The following is a 25,684-nucleotide window of genomic DNA, read 5'->3' on the forward strand; positions in this document are numbered from 1 at the left end:
TAACACTCACCTTTAAAATATCGACTTTTATAAGTGTTCGGGTATGCTAAAAATGAATATCACACTTAAATCTTGGGGCAGATAAGTAGTTTTCTAAATATTAAAACCTTTATTACCCAATCCATTAGGTTTTCACTGGTGGCCATGTTTTTCCCAACTGAAAAGTATTAATGCAAAACACCCCCGCCTTCCCATATTAAGAATGGCAAATGCCACTCACATTTGTCTGCCCCAAATTTGAATGAGATATTCGTTTTCAGCATACCAGAAAACCCATACAAGTCGTTATTCATAATGTAAGTGTTAAGGTGAGAAGGAAGTAAAAATTTACCGGAAATGCTGTCCTGAGAATCAGTGATCATTTTAAAGTAAACTTAGATGTGAAAGTAATCTCCCAGGCATGTTTCCATATAATCCTGTTCCTCTAAAAGGAGTCGTACTCCTGGAATTAAAATAGTGGTCCTCCATTCAAAGAGATTTCTTCAGGCACACTATAAGTTCAGAACCGAGTTTGAAGATACCATATACAGTTTTATTTCCCCTTGACGTCATTAGGACCATTTTGCCCCATCCAATATATCGATCAGCATACACCATAAAGTTCCTACCCTGTATATCGACAAAGTCAACCATCACTTGTTGGAATGGATATTCTGAGTCTGCTGGTGACATCAAGGGCTCTCTAGGCTGAGATGGTGCAATCATGTTGCAAGTGTGGCACTTGAATCTGGTTTGTTTGATGTTAGCATCCAAACCCGGCCAGAACAATTGTTGTCTTGCATTCGGCAGCATACCATTTACACCTTGATGTGTGAAATGAAGGAATTCCAATATGTCTGTATGAAGTTGTTGAGATATCATGATTTTGTTGCTTTTGATAATAACTCCTTCCAAGTAATAGAATTCTCCATGCATAAGCTAGAAAACTCGAGCTATGGGTAGGAGGTTGTTGAGATATCATGATTTTGTTGCTTTTGATAATAACTCCTTCCAAGTAATAGAATTCTCCATGCATAAGCTAGAAAACTCGAGCTATGGGTAGGAGGTCGTTGCATGACTTAAGGAAGCCATTTTGAATTAGATCTCTTAAGGTACTGCATTCTCCATCTGTGGCGGCCACAACCACAATCCTTTCATACATAATAGCCATCTATGACCAGCATGTGCGGAAGCACTCAAGAATTGTTTGCTAATGTCTTAGTCGAGCCTACTTACGGCGAAAATGAGTTTGTCCAAGAGTTATAAAAAGCTGATACCAAAGTCATTAGGAGAGTAACTGTCGAGGTTGTTCTGCTAATGTGTTGTGTTGAGTCATTTCGTTTGGGATTGTGTTGTATTGAATCATTTGAGGTGTTTGGGGTTTGAATCAATAGAGTTGTTTGGGAGCATGTTGTGCCAAATCGTCGCAGGTGTTCAGGTTTGAATCGGCAGAGTTGTTTGGGATTATGTCAAATCATGAGAGGTGTTTGGGTTCATATCGACACAGTTGTTGTGTCAAATTGATGTAATTATTCAGGGTTGTGTGGAGTCACGTCGATAAAATTATTCAGGATTGTACTGCCGTGTGTGAGAACAATTTTATTTTTATCTCTATTCCCTCATGAAGCAACAATTTCAATTTAGGATCAATTTTGTATGCCAATGTGGAGGCGGTTTTGATTGTAATGTAGATCATTTGGTCATGATTTTTTGGTTAACTGCTGCTTATCCAAATAGAACTTTCTGTTGTTTCTCGAAAGAAGGCCATAACTTCTGCTTGTAAAAAAGCATACAGCACCTGGTTCATGAGTCCAAACAATGACCTAAATGCAGTGATATTCATGAGGGTAGGGAAGTGAAGAATGGTTTCTGCCGTTCTTTTTGTGAGTTTAACAGATTTGTGGCAATCAGAAATCCTGTGAACTCCACCTCCATTTCAGCAAAGTGAAACTTGTCTGGATTAAATACAATCCCCTTCTTTATGTAGTCAATCATATGCCATTTTTTCAGCACATGCCCAAATTTTGGATGATATTCAGTCATCATAGTCATCTCTGCTGTCACTGAGAAGGATAACTCTAGGGCGCACATCTGAAATTGCTCCCCATCCAACTCAATGTGGGGCACAGTTGCTGGCTGTGTCCTATTGTGCTGGTGAGCAGAAAAATTATCTAGGGTACCACTGGTGAATATAAATGACTCCCCAATTCTTGATACTTAGCTTGTGGCTTCTGTTCTGGACGCTTTAACTTGATGGCATATTTTTTCAGGTGCCTCACAACTCCACAAAAATTGCAATGTTTGGTGTATCATGGGGTCAAAGAAGCCTTGGTTTCTTGCCTGCACTGTTCTTGGTTAGACCTTTATATTTCGGATAGTGCAAGTGGGTGTGTGACATCGTTAAATTGGGGAGTTGACAGCCGTGGCCTCCCAACAGACCAATTGTGGAAACTTCTGCTTCAATGTAGCAAATGAAGCTACCTCTACTTTGATGTTCTATGTTTCTAAGTCGAGCATCATCTGTCTAGCAACCATGTTGTCTGCTGGCAAGTTTGTTTGTTTGAATTTAAAATACACAAAATTTGGCTACATAGTCTTGATAAGAAATGTGTTATTGACATTCTGCCTCATGGAGTGGAATTTCTATCCGTAGACTTCTTTGTATAATCCTTTCATTGCCACCAATCATATCTGACATAGAAGATACTCCTCTATGGCAGAGTTGAGCCTCTCTGGCTCTACCAGTTCAAAGAGTAGTACGTGTTTTTCCAGTGTACATGTTTCATAGCAAGTGCTCATCTGAGTTTCAATCTATGGTATCCCACTTGTCTAGCTACAACGACTATCAACAGTTTTCCCCATTCTCTGTCTGTGCCTAAATCTAAGTGCAGATTCCATGAACAAAGCTTTTTTTTCCTAGAACTGCACAATCATGGAACTCTGTTCCACTGGCTTGCTTTCCAGCTGACTACAATATGGTCATCTTTAAGTCCAACGTAGACAAGTTCCATTGGTTTCCTTTCTAGCTGACTACAATAGGGTCATCTTCAAGTTCAATGTAAACAAGTTCTTGTTGAGTCACCTCTCTAAATAATACATTTCTACCCCATTTCCACTACTAACTATTAATATGCTGTTGTCTCAATGATTACTGTTAACTCTACCCAGTTGTGTCCCTTGAACACTCTTCACAACAGAGAGTTAACTTCCCTACCGGCGACGGTGTAAACGGGACTTTTGGAAAAATATGGCGCGACCTGTATGCACGTGTTGAATAAACCCTCCCCAACCCTACTCCCGTTATCTGTGTTTATTTGCTTTTACATTGGTAGCAGAGCGTATCAAAACTAACAAACAAAAAAAAACATGGCCTCTAAATACATTCCCCTACCAACGTTAAACACGGAAAAATATAATTCCTGGAAGAAAGAAATGCGCATATGGGAACTAGCCACTACTTTAGATGAAAGAAAACGGGCCCCCATCGTGCTTTTGTCCTTGGAAGGAAAAGCGAGAGAGGCGCTACTTGAATTGGATATCACTTTACTCAATGCCGAAAACGGAATGGAGATAGTATATCAAAAGTTGGACACCCTCTTTTTAGAAGACGCAAACCAGGCAGCATTTAGGGCGTACGAGGCATTCGAAAGTCACCGAAGAAAGAGCGGCATGGCAATAGATACATTTCTAATTGAATTTGAACGCCACATTGCCAAATTGAAAGAATTCAACATAATTCTTCCCGAGCCGGTCCTAGCGTTCAGAGCTCTCAAAAGCGCCAACCTCACCCCCGAAAACGAACGCTTAATAAAAGCCACCGTTTGAGAACTAACACTCGGAGAAATGTCTAAACAATTAAAAAAAATTCTTAATGACTTTGAAACTCATTCACCGCCGAAAACTCCTCCGGTTGCTATGAAAACCGAATCTGACATTATTTTCACCACTGACGAAACTGAAAACACCTACTACACCAGTAGTCGTGGTCGAGGCCGCCGCCACGGTGATAAAACAGCCAGTCTCACCAGTCGTGGGGCTGGCAGATGGGGTAGGGGTCGCAACCAAAATTCAACCCACTACAACAACAACAACAACAACATCAAAAGAAATTCAAACCACAAGGTTGAAAGCGACAGCAGCAGCAGCGGTGTTTGTTTCAAGTGTGGGTGTAAATACCACTGGATTCGCGACTGTCCATATGATGAAATTGACAAGACCGACAAAGGAGGCCACTTGCTCATTTCCAACATCGTCCTCATGAACGAGCGTGAAGAATATGGCAGTATCAGCACGTTTTTGGGAGAAACGCTCGGATCCGCTGTCTTGGATAGTGGTGCGTCTGGGACAGTTTGTGGAAGAAAATGGTTCGAGTGTTTTCTAGAAACCCTGCCAGAAGAACAAAAACTAAAAGTTTGAGATGGAAGGAAAAGCTACAAATTTGGTGATGGGAACACCATTAAATCTACTCACACAGCAACTTTACCATGTGTCATTGCTGGCATTGAAGTCAGTATTATCACTGACGTGGTGGATGCCGAAATACCGCTTTTACTGAGCAAAAAGTCGATGAAAAGAGCCGGCACAAGCCTCAATTTCGAGAACGACAGTGTCACCATGTTTGGAAAAAAAATCCCACTGCAATGTACTTCTTCAGGGCACTACCACATTCCCATAACAAGACCTACACCAGACCGAGGTAAGTTCAAACATATTTTGTTTACCAAAGAAATTTCCAACAAAAATAGGCAAGAAAAAATAAAAATCGCCACCAAACTTCATAGACAATTTAGTCACCCTAGCGGTAAAAAGCTATGTGACTTAGTCAGGAGCACCGGAATGAAAGACAAGCAATTCATTAATATACTTCAGGAAATTCCCAATTCTTGTGAAATTTGCATGAGATACAAAAGGGTTGAACCCAGACCTGTCGTGGGGTTTTCACGTGGAACATATTTTAATGAGAGCATTGCCATGGACATAAAAGAAATTAATGGTAACAAAGTATTACACCTTATTGATCATGGTACTAGGTACAGTGTTGCAGCTAAAATTCCGGGTAAAGAGAGCTCCGATATTATTAATAGTATTTTCAAAAATTGGATTACTTATTTTTGTACCCCTGGATTTATTCTCACTGACAATGGCAGAGAATTCAACAACCAGGCGTTTAGGGACATGGCACAAAATATGAATATTGTCGTTCGTACCACTGCTGCTGAAAGCCCATGGAGTAATGGGCTAAATGAAAGGCACAATGGGATTTTAGGGGAAATGGTGAAGAAAACCCTAGAAGAAACAAATTGCAGTTTCGAGGTGGCTCTCGCGTGGGCAGTAAGTGCCAAAAATACACTTCAAAGTGTCCATGGATATAGTCCCAACCAACTCGTTTTTGGCAGAAATCCCAACCTACCTGGTTTTCTTAATGACAAACTCCCTGCACTAGAAGGTGTCTCTACCAGTGAAATTGTGGCAGATAATCTTAACGCTATGCATGCTGCCAGGAAACACTTCATAGCGAGTGAATCTTCAGAAAAGCTTAGACGAGCTCTCCGCCACCAAGTTAGAACAGGTATCACCCAATCCTATAAAAATGGAGATGCTGTTCTTTACAAAAGGAACTTGTGTGATAGGTGGCTTGGCCCTGGGACAGTCATAGGGTGTGAAAACAAACAGGTGCTTGTCAAGCATGGCGGCACCTATGTTAGAGTACATCCGTCTCGTTTAACTTTCTACCCCGAAACATACCAGACTCACAATGAGGGCAACAACGAGGAATTGAGCACCCAACAAGAGTCTGAAGGATCCCCAAGAGTGTCAAACTTCGAAGAGAACATTTTAGAAGAAAATTTAGAAATGGCAGACAACACTGAACAACGCCCTACTATGGAGACTCAAGACATAACCAATAAATGCGACACCACCACCAGGAAAGTCAAACTTCCCAAACCTGGACAAATCATAAAATGCAAGCTTGCCAACGACACAGAATCAGACTGGAAGAAGTTAAATGTCATAAGTAGAGCAGGCAAAGCCACTGGCAGAAATAAACATTTGATGAATGTAGTTATGGAACAGGGTGAAGCATTTTGGTTGGACTTTGAACATGGAGTTTCCGATTGGCAAGCTGATGAGACTGAAGAAAATGAAGAGCACCATGATTCCTGCACTGAGGAAGAAGTAATGATCACCTCTGCTGACGATAGCCTGGAACTAGAGGAAGCTAAACAAAAGGAACTTCAGAGCTGGGATAAAAATAAAGTCTATGTTCAAGTACCGGATCAGGGCCAACCAAAAATCTCCCCCAGATGGATTTACACAAGCAAAAATTCCCAAACATTCAAGGCCAGACTTGTCGCCCGAGGTTTTCAGGATAAAGATGCTGAGAATCTAAGAAATGATTCTCCCACATGCTCCAAAGAAGGTTTACGTGTAGCATTAGCTATAATGGCATCCAACCATTGGGTATGTAAATCCATGGATATCAAAACAGCATTTCTGCAAAGCAAGAAGTTGGAAAGACAGGTTTATCTGAATCCTCCCAAAGAAGCTAATGTACCCCAAGGCTATATTTGGAAACTCTCCAAATGTGTATATGGCCTGACCGATGCCTCTAGGTCCTGGTATCTCACACTCAGGGAGGAATTGATGAAGTCAGGAGCTATAGCTTCAAAATATGATCAGGCTATATTTACATGGCATTTCGAAAACAAATTGCAAGGGATAATTGCTACCCATGTGGATGATTTTTGCTTTGCAGGGTCAGAGATTTTTCATAGAAAAGTTATTGACAAAATCCATCAAATATTTGCAGTTAAATCTGAAGAAACTGCAGAGTTTCAGTACATAGGATTAGACATTAAACAGAATAAGGAAAATATTAAACTTGGACAGAATGAGTACGTAAAGAAATTGAAATATATCCCAGTGGAAAATGGCAGGAATATTAATGACAAAATATCCACAGCGGAAATTTCTGAAATCAGGCAAGTTATCGGCCAACTTAACTGGCTGGCTACCCAGACCAGACCTGATCTCAGCTACGATGTCAGTGCATTAAGCTCCATCCTCAAACAAAGTAATGTGGAATGTATAAAACATGCCAATAGAGTAGTAAAGAAAGCCAAGAAAGAAAAATCCCAGGTAGATATTCCTGACTTAGGAGATCTCAGTCATCTCAAGATTGTTGCCTACAGTGATGCCTCATTCGCCAACCTGACAGACGGAGGATCTCAAGGTGGTTACATAATCTTTTTAGTTGGCAATAACCACAAATATACACCAATAACCTGGCAGTCCAAGCGCATTAGAAGAGTGGTCAAAAGCACACTGGCTGCTGAAACCCTACTCATGGTTGACATGTCGGAGGCCTGTCTGTTTTATAGGAAACTACTATTAGAAATACTGCAATTGAAGGATGAACCCGAAAATATAAAAATAATCTGCAAAACTGACAATTCCTGTCTCTTTGACTCTGTGCATTCATCCACCCAAATACTAGATAAAAGGCTTCGTATTGAGATGGCTATTTTGAGAGAAATGCTGGAAAGAAAAGAAATAGCAGAGTTCTCTTGGATACCCACCAATGGACAGGTAGCTGATTGCTTAACCAAGAAGGGAGTCCCTTCATTTAAGATACTTGAGTTCGTATCTGAACCCAAAGAAACGGATATTTAAAAATAATTTTTTTTTTCTTTCTTTTCTTTCTTTTTCAGTGGTCATCTAGAAGACAAGAAAAAGGGGGAAGTATTGTTAACTCTACCCAGTTGTGTCCCTTGAACACTCTTCACAACAGAGAGTTAACTTCCCTACCGGCGACGGTGTAAATGGGACTTTTGGAAAAATATGGCGCGACCTGTACGCACGTGTTGAATAAACCCTCCTCAACCCTACTCCCGTTATCTGTGTTTATTTGCTTTTACAATTACTATACACTTATTAACCTTTACCCTTGAGTGGCCTTCAGACCTTGATAAGTGGTGAATCCCATGTAAAAAGAAAAATAGGAGGATGATGAGGTGATATCATGGTTCAAGACCCGTTGAAAAGGAAAGTCATTTTGATTACATGATTAAATTATCTGCAACAAGTAATCATTACAAGATCAGCAATGAAAATGTACATAACATGTCTCTGCTACAAGGAGACTGCAGCATATCATGTTACGGGGGGGGGGGATATTAATATTTGGGTTTCATTTTTCTTTAAGTGTCAAATTCCAAGGTTACATTTAAAAGAAACCAGATTTTTATGTGACATACTCTCACTCAAAATAGATAAAACTTTTTATTCTTTTTTTGTTTTATCAGAGAGATGGGACACAAGATTGGAAGATGAGGGAGAGTCAAGCCAGCACCTGTAAAGGAGGAGCACTCTGACCTATTATAATTACCTGTGCAGCGCCATCATCATCCCCTGATTAAGGAACTTTAGACAGCAAGTAATAAACTTATTCCATTCAAAATACAAGAGATAAGACCTGGGAGGGTGGGCCGTCTAGAACTGCACAAAATTAGCAACATACTGCAATCAACAGAGAAAAATAATTGTAATATTATCTGCGAACCAACAATGATCTTGTATTATGATGATATTTGAAAACGAGGCTACATCAAAGGGAGATCAATCTCATATTCTTGTCCAAAGTTGTCCAATTAGCTTTTTTAAAGACAAATTTTGCGAATTTGGCTATTTTTCAAAGCAGTTCATCTTTCAAAAAATTGTATTTGGTCTTTTTCAAAGTGTAAGGAACAAACAGATATTATAATTTTTATTTTAAATGTGCAACATTGTCCGGGAACCAACACATTGTGTGCAGTTTCAGTTGCAAAGAAGACCAAGACAAAGAATAGGAAATAACTCCAATTCGCTTGTTGTTTGTAGCAACAACATTTATTTCCTCATTCTCTTTTTACCTCACGAGCTTGTCTTCTTCAGCATCTTTCATGACTCATGCAGTCGTAATGTCACCCACATCTCAAACATTACCCACGCTTCTTTTGTAGTTTCGGACGTTATTTACGTCTTTCACAAGATCTAGAACGTTATCTCATCTTCCTTATACATAAACATACATATCTATCTATCTATCTATCTATCTATCTATATATATGTATATATATATATATGTATATATATATTTATGTATATGTATATATATATATGTATATATATGTATACATATATGTATATATATATGTATATGTATATATATATGTATATGTATATATATATGTATATATATATGTATATATATATGTATATATATATATATATATACATATATATATATATATATATATATATATATATAGTATGCTTTATCCACACAATATCGATTTTTATCTCTATCTTTTTATCTCTCTCACTCACTCTCTATCTATCTATCTATCTATCTATCGATCTATCGATCTATATATCTATCCATCTAGTGGTGGTGGATGATTCAGTAATGACTGCACTTGTCAATACTGGGTGCACCACCACTTTAATCAATTCAAAACTCATGAGTGGATATAGTAAGAATGGCACAGTGAAAGCATTGATGCAAGGGACATAGAATGTAAAAGTGGAGATAAAAGTATGTGGAGTACGAGTGAAAGTGGAGGCGACATTGATGAATAACATCACTGACGGGATCAACGCCATAATTGGAATGGACGTGATCAATGAGGTGTGAAGTGTAACTATAAAGAAAGCTGAAGTAAAGTTTGGAAATATACACTGTGCCGAAGCTGCCCATCAGCTGAATGTTTGCAAAATTGAAGATAAAGACTTTGAAGCAAATTTTGATGGAGAGAAATGGTCAGTAAGATGGGAATGGAAGGGAGAGCCTCCAGTGTTACAGAATTACAGTATTATAAGAATTCCTTGGAAAGAGAGAAAAATTTAGAATTTGAGAAAGAGGTGGAAAGATGGATATGGAATGGTACACTTTTACCATGGAAGGGAGAAAGAAAAGGTGTGTGATGGCAGTATTTCAGGCTACAAAAGAGAAAGTCAGGCCAGTGTTAGACTTTCGTGAGTTTCGTGAACTGTTCTGTGGTGTGTCATACAGGAGCAACATAATGGATTTGTGTGATAAAAAGATAAGAAAATGGAAACGGTTGGTAGGAGTAACCGCCATTGTGGATCTTATGTCTGCCTACCTGTAACTACCTGTGGAAAATGAACTTGATCCAATCTATGTGTATGTTTTGGGTGCAATCTGGTTACTGTTGCTGGTGTTGTGGATTTTATGGTTGTTATGGTCAGGGTAAGAATTGGATGAATTATTGTCAATATTATTATCATGGGAGTTGTTTGGCAAAGAACTATCACTATTTATATTATTAGTGTTGCTATTTAGCAAGTTTATTGGTAGAGAAGGATGTTCAGGTTCATTGTTATTTGATTGTCAGGGGATTGGCAATTGGGAAAAATTAGCAGTGTTAATTTGTAGAGATTTAGATGCTATCTCGGTTATAGTACAGAAGTAAATCACATCCTTATGTATACAGTTATTGTCAAGAGTGCATTCACTCTTTTTTTGGCAATTACATTTGGTTTTATTGGCTAAAGAAAACGGGATTTCCTGGGCATCTTTAATTTTCTTGTTATTAGATGCTATTATTGTCAGAGCTAAATTAGGCATTGCAGCATATGATATCTTAATGGAGTTTTTATTACATAAAGTAGTATATCTTAAATGATTTTTCAACAACATTGAAAAACTCCTAGGAAATATTAGATTTTACTTAAGAACTGAAAGAGGGGTTAAACCAAATAATTTTTCTCCTCATTCTTTTTCTAGGGCTAGACTTATTTAGGTTAGATAATTGGTTGGTGCGATTGTGGATGGGGGAGGTGAAATTATTATTGCTATAACATTTAATCTTAAAAAAAAATAACATTTAATCTAATGATTTCTTTTAGTTTGAGACATGTAATTAATGAGGGTAAACAACGATTTTTTTGGTTCTTATGGTTGTATTCTATCTTCTCCATATATCCTGAATTCCATAGAGTTTGTTGTAGAACATGGAGTTTTGATCGAAAGTCTTTTTGTTGGCTGAATGTCCAGAGATTCTAGGAGAGATTGATGGTATTATGGAGATAATAATTGAATAAGGGCGATTGAAAAACCTGTGCATATATCATTTGCTAATTTCTTTTTTTCCTCTGAAGAGAAGAATAGCATTCTTTGAAACTCAATGGAATAAGGATATTTGAAGATGGGTTTTTGGATTATTCTGTCAAACAATAAATTTAATTTTAAATTACATTCTTAATTTCTTTTCTCCTTCTTTATATAGGCGTTTTTAATACTGATCAGTTGGATTTTGTTTTCGTCTGATTCTTACATCCATTTATTTGTAAAATAATGTGTGAAATTTGTCATCATCATCATCATTATCTACAGCAGAAGTGTGAGTCTTATAAACAAACATTTTATTTAAAAATGTCCAGCCATTTCAAATACTGATCTGTTGGATTTTGTTTTTGTCAGATCAATAGGTCCATTTATTTGTAAACTAATGTGTGAAATTTGTCATCATCATCATCATCATTATCTACAGCAGAAGAGTGAGTCTTATAAACATTTTATTTAAAAAAAAAAAGAAGTTCATCCGCTTTAAACGTTGCTTTGTTGAATTTTGCTTTTGTATGATTTCGACATCCATTCCTGTGTAAAGTTGCATAAACACTTCAACGAGTGACTGCCTCTTCTACAAATTGTTTCTATTAGATTGTTTTTCTTTTTTATTCATGTCAAACTCATTTAATCGTACCCATCACCATCATTGTTGTCCTAATCTTTGAGGATTTATGACTTTTGGAACACTCCTTATTGTGTATTTTACATGTATGTGTATGTGTACGTGTGTATATGGATATGTATGTACATGCATATATGTGTGCCTCTATGTGTGTGTGTACATGCGTATGTATGTTTGCATGCATCTGTATGTATGCATGCATGTGTTTATTTCCATGTGTATGTGGGGTGGAGAGGGCTCCTGTAAGCCGTGGTGAAGGCAACCCCTCTAGGAGAAACAAATCTCTGATTTAAAAAACCATAAAGCGGTAGGCCAGATTAAGCTGGTCTGCAGTTTGACTTGTTGCTGGCTATTTTGCTCAAGCTTTTTTTTTTTTTTTATTACATTTTCACCCTAAATAAGGCACATTGCCACTTTGTTGTAGGGGGCTACAATCAGGGACATAGGCATCAGGGGTACTGTGTAGGGAGTTGGGCAGCAAGATGTCGGTTCATGTTGCACTTGAACTTCTGCATGTCAGTACAGTTAGGAAAGTAGAGACCCGGAAGGGAATTCCAAAGTCTAGCTGTTCTGGGGAAGAAACTACTGGAGTAGAAAGCTCTCTTACATCTAGGGATCTCTACTGTGAAGGTGTGGGATTTAGTTGCTTGTCGGGTTTGTCAGGGGTATTTAAGAGCATTCACTGTTAAAGTACTTTTAGAACAGGCAGAGGGATGCAACATTTCATCGGTGGGACAGAGGCTGAAGTTTAGATGACTGTTCAGGACTTATCAGATTGGCGACTCTCTTTTGAACCTTGTCTAGGAGCGAGAGACTAGTGGCAGATGCACCATCCCAAATATGACAACAATACTCCATACATGGGCGAATGATGGCCTTATAGAGGTATAGGATACTTTCAGGTGTTAGTATCTTTTTAGCACGGTACTCTCAATGTAATTGTTCCAACTCATGCTTTCTGTGAGCGTTAGGTCGAGGAGTTTAAAAGATGTACTTTTAGATAAAGAGTCATTGGCCATTGCTATTAGTGGTAGAGAAGTTTAGTCTTGGCAGCATTGAATCTGACCATCTATTTATGTCCCCATACCACTACAGATCGGAGGTCATCCTCTAGTGTTTCTGCCATTTCCTTAGATATGTGTTTATTTGTTTTCCTGTCGTGTCTGTTATAGAGTGTGGTGTCGTCAGCATATATACCCATCTCACAGGCAATTTTGTCAGGGAGGTCATTTATGAATATTAGGAATAACAATGGTCTAAGGATAGGCTCCTGAGGCATATTGTTTAGATGTACGACCGTCGAGGACAACCTGGATTTTTCTCTTATCTAAGAAGGATTTAATTATGTTATGTATTCTTCCAATGATACCATTTAATCCGATTTTCCTGAGAAGACCTTCATGCCATACCCTGTCAAAAACAGATATATCTAGAGCTACCGCTCTACCATCCCCGCTTTGTCCAGTGAATGGTATATACGTTCTGAGATTACAGTTAGGATGTCTGCTGTGGAACAGGCTTGTCTAAATCCATATTCTTGGTCAGTCAGAAGTTTAGCATCTGTAAGGTGGTGAACTAGAGCTGGGTTAATTATGGTCTCAAATATTTTGGTGAAAAGTGGGAGGAGGCTAATGAGACGATAATTTACTGGGTCAGTTCTTTCGCCAAAATTCTTGAAAACTGGTACTGCTTGTTGCTAGATCTCAACATTTTGAACCGAGAGAGAGATTTAGCTGTTGTACAAAGCCAAAACTCTGTAACATCATGTTTGTATAGATACTCCCTCAGGCATTTGTCTATAAAAAATAGTCCTGTGGCGATGGAAAAGTTGTGACGTGTGTAGGCCTGAAATTTTGAAAGCATGTAATAATTGATCTGTCATCATTATATGTATCTATGTATATATGTGCATATGTATGTATGTATGTATGTATGTTTATATATGTACATGTGTATGTATATGTCTGTATATCTATGTGTATATGTATGTATATATGTATGTGTGTATATATGTTTATGTATGTTTGTATGTATATATGTATATATATATATGTTTGTATATGTATGTATATGTAGGTGTATATATGCATATATATATGTATGCGAATGAATGCATATATATGTTTGTGTATGTATATGTAGGTAAATGTATGTGTATCTATGTATATGTGCATATATGTGTATGTATTTATATGTACATATGTATGTATATGTGTGTTTGTATGTGTATATGTGTGTGTATATATGTGTATGCATATGTATGTATATGTGTATGTATGCATGTGTGTATGTATATGTATGTATGTGTATGTATGTGTATTATGTATTGTGTATGTATGCATATATGTATATTTGTGTGTATGTTTATAGATATGTATGTGTATATGTGTGTATGTGTATGTATGTATGTATGTATATATATATATGTATGTATACCAATGACCGTCTTTAGTGTCATGCCTGCTTCAGCGTGTTAGGATTTTTCCGGTACGACTAAAAAAGTCATTTTCAGGCTCATGGACTTTCAGTATCTGAGGGAGTGGCACTCGTCTGACGAGACGTTGCAATCATCATCATCATATATATATATATATATATATATATATATATATATATATATTAGAACCCCGAGATACGCATTAAAAATTAGTAACAAAATACGGTTCAGTATATAATACACATGTACATATTTGCAAACCGGTGAATTTGCTTGAGTCACCAGCTCTAGGAAGGTTGTCATCCGAGACTGAAGAGGCCTCTCTCCCCTTTGGTTTAGTTTCAGAGTTTTCCTTCTCCTAGACGGATGATCTGGGAAGACCTACTGGGTCTGTCAGCCCTGAGAGGGTTGGTCGCGTTCAATGCTGCCAAGACTAAAGTAGTTTCATTCAATAATTACAAGAAACCCTCTCTACCACCCATAGCAATGGCCAACGACTCTTTATCTGAGAGTCCATCTTTCAAACTCCTTGGCCTAACGTTCACAGGAAACATGAGTTGGAATAATTACATTGAAGGCATTGCCAGAGCCGCTGCAAGAAAGGTAGGCTCTCTCTACCGTGCTAGAAAACTACTAACACCCGAAAGTATCCTGTACCTCTATAAGGCCACCATTCGCCCATGTATGGAGTATTGCTGCCACATCTGGGCTGGTGCATCTGCTACTAGTCTCTCGCTCCTTGACAAGGTTCAAAAGAGAGTCGCAAACCTGATAGGCCCTGAACTGGCATCTAAGCTTCAGCCTCTATCCCATCGACGAAATGTTGCATCCCTCTGCCTTTTCTACAAGTATTTTAGTGGTGAATGCTCTGACGAACTGCAATCACTTGTGCCCCCACGACGTGAGCACCCTCGACAAACCCAACAGGCTGCTAAATCCCACCCCCACACTGTAGAGATCCCTAGATGTAAAAGATCTTTTTACTCCAATAGTTTCTTCCCCAGAACCGCAAGACTCTGGAATTCCATTCCAGGTCCCTGCTTCCCCAACAGTACTGACGTGCAGAAGTTCAAGTGTAACGTGAACCGACACCTTGCTGCCCAAATCCCTACATAGTACCCCAGTAGTTGTTGCCCCTGATAGTAGCCCCCTACACCAAAGTGGCAATTTGCCTTGTTTGGGGTGAAAATGTAATAAAAAAAAAAAAAAAATTTAAATAACAATATACATCGTATTTCACATCATAACTTAAAAAAACGTATCCTAGAACCACTGTATTTCGAGGTTCTACTGTATATATAATAAATTATCGACAGAAAAAAAATAAATATAGGTATATATGAATTTATTTGTCAGTTCAATAAAGAAAAAAAACAATGGGAAAAAACAACAATGGTTACATATGGTCTTTATATTTAAACATTTTCAAGCCTAATGCTTCTTATCAGGAGAGGAGAAGAGAGATAGGTATGCACATAGAAAAATGCGACATCTAGCTTAGGATACATTAGGAAGGAAATGCAAAATAAATCATTAAAGGAAACATGGACATTAATATAAAAATGTAAAAAAAATATTTAAAAAATACAAACAATAAATAAAAAATATTTGAAATATATAAATAAGGGTGAAAATAAACAATAAAACAAAAATAGCAAGAAGTATAAGAACATGGAATGAAGATGGATGTGGTATATATAAATAAATATGTATATACACTTGTGCCCGATATTATTCATACCCCTCGGATCTTTGAGATTTCTATAAGAATATTGCTCAAACCAGAAGATAGACAATATTAAAGGGATTTCAGACAATAAATCAAGCATAGGCATTTAATTTAAACTCAACAAATAAATAAATTATGCAAGTTTGAAACATTATACAAAGAAAAACAATAATGGCACTAGTTCAAAATTATTCATACCTCTCTTACTAATAGTCAATAGCATGCCCTTTATTCTTAATAACTGCCTGTAACCGTTTTGGATATTTATCAACACGGTTTTTACAAGCATCAACACTGATTTTTGACCATTCTTCAATGCAGTAGTTCTCCAAATCCCTCAAATTTCTAGGTTTCCGCTTTTTAACCTCAGTTTTCAATATGTGCCAGAGGTTTTCGATAGGGTTCAGGTCGGGACTCTGGCAAGGCCATTCCAAAACATTAATTTGATTATCCTCAAACCATTTCTTGACTATTTTGGCAGTATATTTTGGATCATTATCCTGTTGAAGGACCCAGTTTGGTCCTAAATGGAGATTCTCCGCATCCTGTCTAATGTTTTTCTGGAGTATCTCCAAATATTGCTCCTTCTTCATGGTTCCATCTATCTTGACCAAACTACCTGGACCACTAGCCGAAAAGGAGCCCCAAAACATTAGGTTACCACCACCATGTTTCACCGTGGGTATGGTGTTCTTTGGGTTGTAAGCTTCTCCTTTCTTCCTCCAAACGTAAGAAGCATCCATATGGCCAAACAATTCAATTTTTGTTTCGTCAGTCCACAAAATACTTGAGAAAATGGACTCTGGAGAATTCACATGGGTCCTAGCAAACTTTAGACGTGCTGCAAGGTGTTTTCCGGTGTGCAATGGAGTCCTTCTTGGTCTTCTTCCTTTCAGACCATTTTCATGCAGAGTCCTTTGCAATGTTTGCCTTGATATTTTTATGCCAGAAGACTCCAGATTTTCTAAAATGTCCTTAGTAGTGGTGGTTGGATTTGCATTAACACTTCTTACAATATTCCTGGTGGCTCTAGCAGACAGTTTCCTTTTCCTTCCTCTACCAATCAAGTTGTTTGTTGTGTGGTGGCTCTGGAATTTTTTGATGATGCTCTGTACTGTTGCTGTAGGGACCTCAAATTTCTTGGAAATTGACTTGTAACCTAAACCATCCTTATGTGAATTCGCAATTTTAGTCCTAAGATCATTACTAAGCTCTTTTTTCTTCCCCATTCTAATAATTTTTATTCTTTTATTGGTTTTCAGTTGATATCATTTTAATTTCTGCAAAATGCAAAAAACGAAATGAAATTAATCAAAGGTTGTATAAAAGCATTCAAAATAAGAATCAAACAGGAAACAAACAGTCAGAAATTCGATTAATACTGAAAAAATAAGGGGGTATGATTATTTTTGAACATTGCAGATTTTATAAATAGCTGTATATTTCTTTTATTACAAGTATCCCGAGATTTTAAAATGACGAAAATGATCAGAAGAGGTTTATTAAGAATATGTATCAATATGGACGTAAACAATATATTCTTACAAAGTTACACATAATAAACTCAATTTTCAAGGTGGGGTATGAATAATATCGGGCACAAGTGTATATATATGTATATATATATATATATACATATGTATACATATATATATATATGTATACATACATACATACATATATATATATATATATATATATATATATATATATATATATAGAGAGAGAGAGAGAGAGATAAAGAGAGAGAGAGAGAGAATAAATGACAAAAAAGTGATATTCCAAAATTCATGATGTTGACCATCTTATAATTTATTCCTTTGATTCAGTTATACAATTCTTGACAGAAAAAATTCAATATGGCGTAATGGAAAAATATAAAGCTTCTATTCCAATTTTCAGATTTTTATCATGTCAAATCACATTTGAATTCCTTTTGACGGATTGATCGTTGCTATTTTTTCTGATGAGTTAAGGGCATAATAGATTCACTGATTGATATAATAAGTGATTGATTTTGCGCTATGAAACAGATACTGTCAAGAATTGTATAAGTCAACTGAATTAAAGGAATAAGCTATAAGATTGTCAACATCATGAATTTTGGGATATAGTTTTTTGTCATTTATTCTCTATATTGCTCTGTAATTACATTGAGCTTCTTATATAAGGATTGATATATAATAAGAACATGCATTTCTACAGAAATATATATATATATATATATATATATATATATATATATATATATATATATATATATATATACTAGCAAAAGTACCCGTCGTTGACTGGGTTCAAAAACAGCCTATAGAAAATGGACTCGGATTTATGAAAGTATGATAGGTTATGAAAAGGAAGGGTTGTAAAGAGATAGCTTTGAATTTGGGGGTATCAAAACCAAAGCAAAATATGATGGAAGTAAAAATAAAATAGATAAAACCCATAATTTATTATACCATACCTGTTCACACTGAAACACTTATCACAATATTCTGTGGATCTATATTAAAAAACCTTGTTAAACTTTGTGATATATTTCCATTCTATGGAGGTCAGGCGTGAACGAACACATTTTATTATACCATATTTCTTCAAACTGAAACATAATTATCAAAGTATACTGACGCAGATAGATATGAAAAGTTTTTATTAAAGTTTGTGCCTATGGAGTCCAGGCACGAACGCAGACCTCACAATTTTATTATACCATCCCTATTTAAGTTAAAACATACTTATCAAAGTGTTATGATCTACATCTATATCAAAAACACTTATAAAAGTTTTTTTTAATTTTTAAATTTTTATTTCCATACTTTGTGGACCAGGCGTGAACGCAGACCCCAATATTTTAATGAACCATCATTATGCCAGATCAAACATACCCATTCCTGTGTCTCGATACATCTTCTATCATTATATGTGATCAGTTTTCTATAATAGTCAACCATATAGGAGCCTATTCGTGACCAGACACACACACACACACAGACGTTCAGCTTTATATTATAGATATAAGAAATTTACAACCAATTTATTGTTCAACAGGGAATGCAAATTGAAAACTTTAAAATTTTCATTATTCCATAGAGTTTCAAAGAATGGCTCTTATCTTTAGAGAAATGTAGTTAGCATATGTAATTTATGTTTATTCGATAAAAATGTAAAAATAATCATTTATTTATTTATTTTTTTTGTAGAAGTTTTATTTTAATACGGCACATGATACATCACAACTTTTGGTGTAACAAAATAATGGATTAAAATTTGGCGTCCCCAAAAAAGAACTTCATCCTCATTGCATAAGTTGGATTTAAAAAAATAATAAACATGGTTTTTCATATATAATTTTATGTTTATTCACTAGATAAATGCATAAAGATTCTCGTAAAAATAAACTTTATTCAATTTTATTCTTTAGAAAAAATATTTTAGCGGTACGCCACACACAATTTTATCAAAAACGTTAATTTTGTTTTAGAAGCAAAACATCGACTTCAGATTTTACAAAATAATTTAAGTGGGTTTTCATATGTAATTTTATGTTTATTTGCTAGATAAAAAGCGTACAAAAAAATCTTTTTCTGTAGAAATTTGTTTTCATGGCGGAATGAAATTTAGAGCACTGGCGTACGTTTTTGGCATAGTTTTTGGCGAACCAAAGTGCGGATTGAAATCTGGCATGCTGGCGTCCCGAAAAAGAATTACCCTATGTTCGTTGGGGGGGGGGGAACAACCCCCCCCCCCCCAAAAAAAAACTCAAACATTTTTCACCATTCATCAATAACATACAGTGTGAATGCATCTGAAGACGGTCGGGGGTTACGTCGGCCGAAAAGTTGTGGAAAAAACCAAGATGAGAATAATAGTCCAAACAATTCAAATAATACAAAAAATAATTGAAGTGCAATGTTAGATGAACGATAGCAATCGACGCCTTTGTTCTATTTACAAACCTGTCTGGATAAGCCAGCAATATTTTTAATTGACTTTGAATCCGACTTCAAAAATCCAGCACATACTGCCGTACTTACCGAGCATTACCACGGCCACCGAGAGTAGCCACGGCATTACCTGGCAGCATAATCTGGCGATGGGCCCGTTGTTTAGTGTCTTCTTACCGGAAGACAATTTGTTTTGTGCATTATTAACTCTCTGCACAAATGACTTTCGTTCACAAAGGAAGGGGGAAAAAAAAAAGTCACGTTAATGATATGACCGATGGAATCAACGCGGAGAAGACAAAACAAACCTTAATTAAAAGTGACAGACGGGTGAGGGGCGAAGACAAAGAGGCTCGTTTGGTGCATGGCACTTTCGTGAAAACGTGGGACATGTGCCAAATCGTCGATGTCGTCATCCAATTTCGCTGTTATTTAAGAATAGATCATTTCTATTGCATCATTCTCATTTCGAAGAGTTAAATTTATTTCTCTCCCTCTATCCCTCTCTCTCTCTCTCTCTCTCTCTCTTTCTCTCTCTCTCTCTCTATCTATATATCTCTTTTCTATGAAGGAGCTTTACTATAGGGGTCACATTTTTTTTAGGTAAAAATTAATCTAAAAAGAAAAAACATTACATTTCAGAATTTCTTTGATGAAAATTGATTATTCGTATTATTTGGATTCTCCAGACTCTTGTTCTCATTTTGAGTGTTATTTTCACATTTCGGTGGATGAAAACTCCGACCTTCTTCAACTAAATATTGTCGAACTTGGGCATCTTTCTATTGAACTCGGGAATCTGCTCGGAATCTTGCAAGGACCCGTAGACTTTTTTAAAAATTTAAATTCTTAAAATGAGCTTTTAAAATAACTTTTTTCCAATTGTACTAAATATAAGTTTGTTTTATTCTCTGCCAGGTTTTTACTTGTTTCATTTCAACACCATTTTCCCATTTTCCTAATTTTTCTATTTTTCCACTTTTTCTATTTTCCCACTTTTCCAGTTATTCATTTCCCTATTTTTTAATTTTCCCATTTTTCGATTTTTATTTTTTCATTTTCCAATTTTTTCATTTTCTCATTTTTTCATTTTCTCATTTTTTCATTTTCCCATTTTTCTATTTTCCCATTTTCCAAATTTTCCATTGTTTTCATTTTCTCATTTTCACATTTTTTTTATTTTTTCATTTTTCCACTTTCCTATTTTTCCATTTTTTCAATTTTTAATTTTCCCAGTTTTCTATTTTCCCAATTTTCTATTTTTCCATTTTTCCATTTTCCATTTATTCATGTTCCCATTTTCCCAATTTTCCATTTATTCATTTTCCCAATTTTCTATTTTCATTTTTCCATTTTAAAATTTTTCCATTGTTTAAATTTTTCCATTTTCCTATTTTTCATTTTTCCTCTTTTTATTTTCTCATTTATCTACTTTCTCAATTTTTCATTTTCCCATTTCTTTATTTTCCCATTTTTTCATTTTTCCATTTCACATTTTTTCCATTTTCCCACTTTTCTATTTTTTCTTTTCACATTTTTTCATTTTTCCATTTTCTCATTTTTCTATTTTTTCATCTTTTCTATTTACTATTTTTTCATTTTCCCATTTTTCCATTCTTCCATTTTTTCAATTTTCCATTTTCACATTTTTTCATTTTTCCCAATTTTCCCATTTTTTTATTTTTCCATTTTCCGATTTTTCAATTACACACACCGTTTACTGAATCCACTCATGCACAAAATCTCACTCTGACAAAATGGAAATATATGCACTGCTTACTGCACTCACGCACATGCAAAATTCCACCTCTTCACTGTAAATTATTAGGTCACTTTAAATAAGAAATCAATGGTAGATGTTTTTTTTTTCTTTAAGTAGTCAAAAATGATAATCTCTCTATATATGAAAGTGACCTTGTCTGTTTGTCTGTCTGTCTATCTGTCTATCTGTCTGTCTGTCTGTCTGTCTATCTACAGAACGGTCTATACCAAACTACTCAGTCAATTTTTAATCTACAGACTTGAAAATTGAAATACAGGCGCTTTGAACTTGTGAAACAAATTTTATTTGGTTTTTAGTCAATAAAAAATAGCCGCTAAAAGATCAAAATTGAAAAAAATTGGAACTTAGCAGGCATAAGTCGACCAAACGTGTTACTTCTGCGCAAGCCCAAATGTATATTTATACACATAACAATGCTATTTTTCAAGTTTTTACCTGTGTATGAATTTAGCTCAGATGGTAACAAATAATGCTGGAGAGCTATATGTTTTGGTTTCGATTCTAGCTAATGGCACCTAAGTCATATAATTATTTCTTTTTAACTTTTGGGAATCATTACTTTATATTGGGTACAATATGATAAAATAAATTAAAATATTATATTTAGGCGTATTTTACAACCGGTGGTTTGCTAGTAATGTATATTTGAAAAATTAAATTACCGATGTTATGGAATGTGGCTGTTACACTTGAACTGTGTTTGTTATAGTTCAAACCTTTCTTTGACCCCCACGCCGTCTGGTACCATCAAAAAAGAACAACCAAACAAAATAAATAAATCCAACTCAGCTTTTTTTTCTGTTTTAGCAAAAGGCATTTTATTACCATTATTTTCCAAATAATGCCTGCTTCTTGTTTTTCTAGCTGTTCATTTCGTCTGCCATGACATTAGAAAAACCCTGTCATCTTGATACCATCTTTAATTGTCCCTTGTCTCAACTATCGGGCCACATGTCCATCTCACCCGATTAGCAGTTTTCTTTCTCCTTTTCACCATCTGATGCATTTTTCTCTCTGTTTTTCCTTATCTTCTGATGCTAGCCCGTGAACACTTGCCGATTTGCATACACACTCAAAGGCTGCTACTGTTGCGACTTCATTAGCAAGCAATTCTTTGGTTGTGATATCTTCACATGCATTTATATGCGCTCTGTTACAGCCATTTGATGACTTTAAATGACTAGTGTGAACACTGGCGAAGTGTAAGTGTGGCGTTTTACTTGGAAAAATACCAGTGCTCGTCCATAAACCCTCACATGAAAAAAATAAAAATAAACAAAAGTCTTTATGATCTTATAATCTGATATAGAAAGAAAAAGATGGAATACTGCTGCCATATCTGGGCAGGAGCTGCTAAAAACAGCCTATCCTTCCTTGACAGAGTACAAAATAGACTTCGTGGCTTAGTGGGGGATGCGCTTTTCTCTACCCTGCAACCTCTCTCCCACAGAAGAGACGTTGCGAGCCTATCCTTGTTTTATCGTTATTTCCATGGCAGGTGCTCGTCTGAACTCCAATCTCTGGTCCCCCCTTGCCAATCTTTCACGAAAAACACCCGTCTAGCTGAATCCACTGTGAAAAATTTCCCCCACTCTTTATCTGTGCCTAAATCAAAACGTGGATTCCATGAACAAAGCTTCTTTCTTAGAACTGCACGCCTGTGGAACTCTGTTCCGTCTGCCTGCTTCCCACCTGACTACAACTTGGATGTCTTCAAGTCCAACGTTAACAAATTCCTAATGAACCGCCATTTTAAGTAAACACTTCATCAAACCTCCACACTAACGTAATGTACTTGCAATAACCCTTATCCCTGAGTGGCTTCCGGGCCTTGATAAGTGGTGACCACTGTGTAAAAAAAAAAAAAGAAAAAAAAAATGTCATACAAAAACCACATAAATTGATCAAGTAATTTTTTCTTTATAAAGAAAATCATTTTGTATATGATTTCATGATTTTTTTTTAAGGGATTACCACATACCAAGACCCACTCAAGAATAAAGGGTTGATGTGTGTATTGTAATCATTGGGCCAGTTGCGTAATACTCGTTTGTAGTGAAAATTTGATAAAATTAGATTATTTACAAGGATGGTCCAATAAGAACTTCTTTACATTGGACTTGAAGATGACAATATTGTAGTCAGCTGGAAAGCAGACCAGCGGAACAGTTTCACAGGCAGACAGTTTTAGGAAAGAAACTTTGTTCATGGAATCCATGTTAGGTTTAGTAAGGGAATTTATTTATTGTGATTTTAGCTAGACAAATATTTGACGGAAAGAAAATATCATACACCAAAAATCATATAAATTGATCTAGTAGTTTCATCTTTATAAAGAAAATAATTTTTAGGCTATAAACGGGAACTTATAAGCTCTCTATCCATGTTAAGAATGGCTAAAATCTCGTAAAACTACGAATTATTTGAAATTATCTCCCCTTTTTTGCAAAATGACGTTGAGAGATCGTCGATCGTCATTTAGCCATAACGCTTGCTTTTTTTACTTTTTAATTTTTATTTTTTAAAATAAAACTACTTGATCAATTTTCAAAGTATTATATTTTTTTTGCGTTATTGGTATGTACAACAAAGATTTTTCTTTAGTTTTTTTTTGGGTGGGGGGGGGGGGGTAAACTTGCGCCAAAATATTTTTCATGTTTTTTTTGCACTTGTGGAAGGGGGGGGGGATCAACACTTGAATTGTGTTTTTTTAAAAAAATTTATTCATTATTTATTTTACAAAAGAAGTCCCCACTTATTAAGGCTAGAAGGCCACTGGAGGATAAGGGTTAATGAGTGCCAGATGGCCACTGGGACGACTACGTGCAGATCAATGGACATTAGGTAGAATTTAATTATTTTAGAGGGCAGCTTAAACGCGCAGCTTCTCGACGCTTTGTCGGTTTAACAAATACTTGATTTTTAACTTTTGCAAATTTATTTTATCAATTAATTCCATAATGAAAAAAAAATTAAAGAAAAAATAATTTAGACACAAGGTCAGATGAGGCTTTGAAAAGCCAGAAGCCCCATCAACATTCTATAGTAAGGGCACTGCAGGTGATTAGCAATAAATTAACCGCTTCTCAGAGAGAAGGTAAAGCCTGAAAGAGTGAACTGACCAGAACCCTAACTCAACCCGATTGCAACAAAGCCACTGTTGAACTGATTGTCACATTGAAACAAAGACTGGAATAAGAACTCAAACTCTGTCCCACGTGGTGTTCGAATGATGGTTTTTAATAATTGCATTTACATATTTAATCGTAGTACTTTAAACGAATCGGAGGAAAATCTTTTTATTTTCCTGCATTACATCACACTAGCGAGGGGTACCCGGCGTTGCCCGCGTGTTTGGAGATGTGTGTGTGTGTGGGGGGGGGAGGGGTTAAAAAAAAAAGTAAGTATGAGGATCGAACCCAAACCGTTGAGGCAAAGTTGTGAAAAAAAAAGTGCGACGTTAACCATTGCCCCACCGTGAAATGCTTACGGAAACATATTTGCATTTATTTAATTACTTGGATTTAGCAGGTGCTCGTTTTAATGAGTTAATGAGGTCAAGTTTGACTGTGGGATTTCATTTACTACTGAACGCTTTTTTTTTTTTTTTTTTTTTTTTTTTTTTCCCCCAAGATGTTATAGGAAAAAGACTAACCCACATGTGGCGAGCAACAAATATTGAATATTTATCTTCTCGAAATCGAGCAAATTAAATAGACAGGCGAGCTTCGTTGTTAACTGTGAGATATTATGATTTATATGTTATATAAAAAGTTTTAAAAAGTTGTGAACCGACCAACCACTTCTCTGAAAAAAGCCTTTTGTAGACACACAGAAAAAGCGAACACACATACATACATCTTCGCTTTTATATTTATAGACTAGCAGGGGGTACCCGGCGATGCCCGGGTGTTTTGAGGTGTGTGTGGTTTTGGGTAAATCAAAACTCCGGGGGGGAGTTAAAATAAAAAAAATGTTTTGGTAGGTGAGTATGAAGATCGTACCCGAACCCTTGAGGTAAAGTTTGAAATTAAAGTTAGAAAAAAAAAACAAGCG

The 25,684-nt window shown here is 36.1% G+C and overlaps 1 protein-coding gene across 1 annotated transcript; it reads right to left on the bottom strand.

The window, feature by feature from the left end:
* Positions 1-468: 468 nt before the first annotated feature.
* On the bottom strand, positions 469-861 carry LOC145278284 (uncharacterized). The gene has a single exon (XM_080130577.1). It carries the CDS (start codon positions 859-861, stop codon positions 469-471), a length of 393 nt encoding a protein of 130 aa, XP_079986703.1.
* Positions 862-25,684: the final 24,823 nt, after the last annotated feature.

The sequence above is a fragment of the Euprymna scolopes genome, chromosome 6, assembly GCF_053919585.1.
Source record: "Euprymna scolopes isolate OS-2025 chromosome 6, ASM5391958v1, whole genome shotgun sequence".
NCBI classification, from domain to species: Eukaryota; Metazoa; Mollusca; class Cephalopoda; order Sepiida; family Sepiolidae; genus Euprymna; species Euprymna scolopes.

Excerpts from the sequence above, each read along its gene's own strand:
- LOC145278284 (XM_080130577.1), bottom strand. The coding sequence starts at position 861 with ATGATATCTCAACAACTTCATACAGACATATTGGAATTCCTTCATTTC.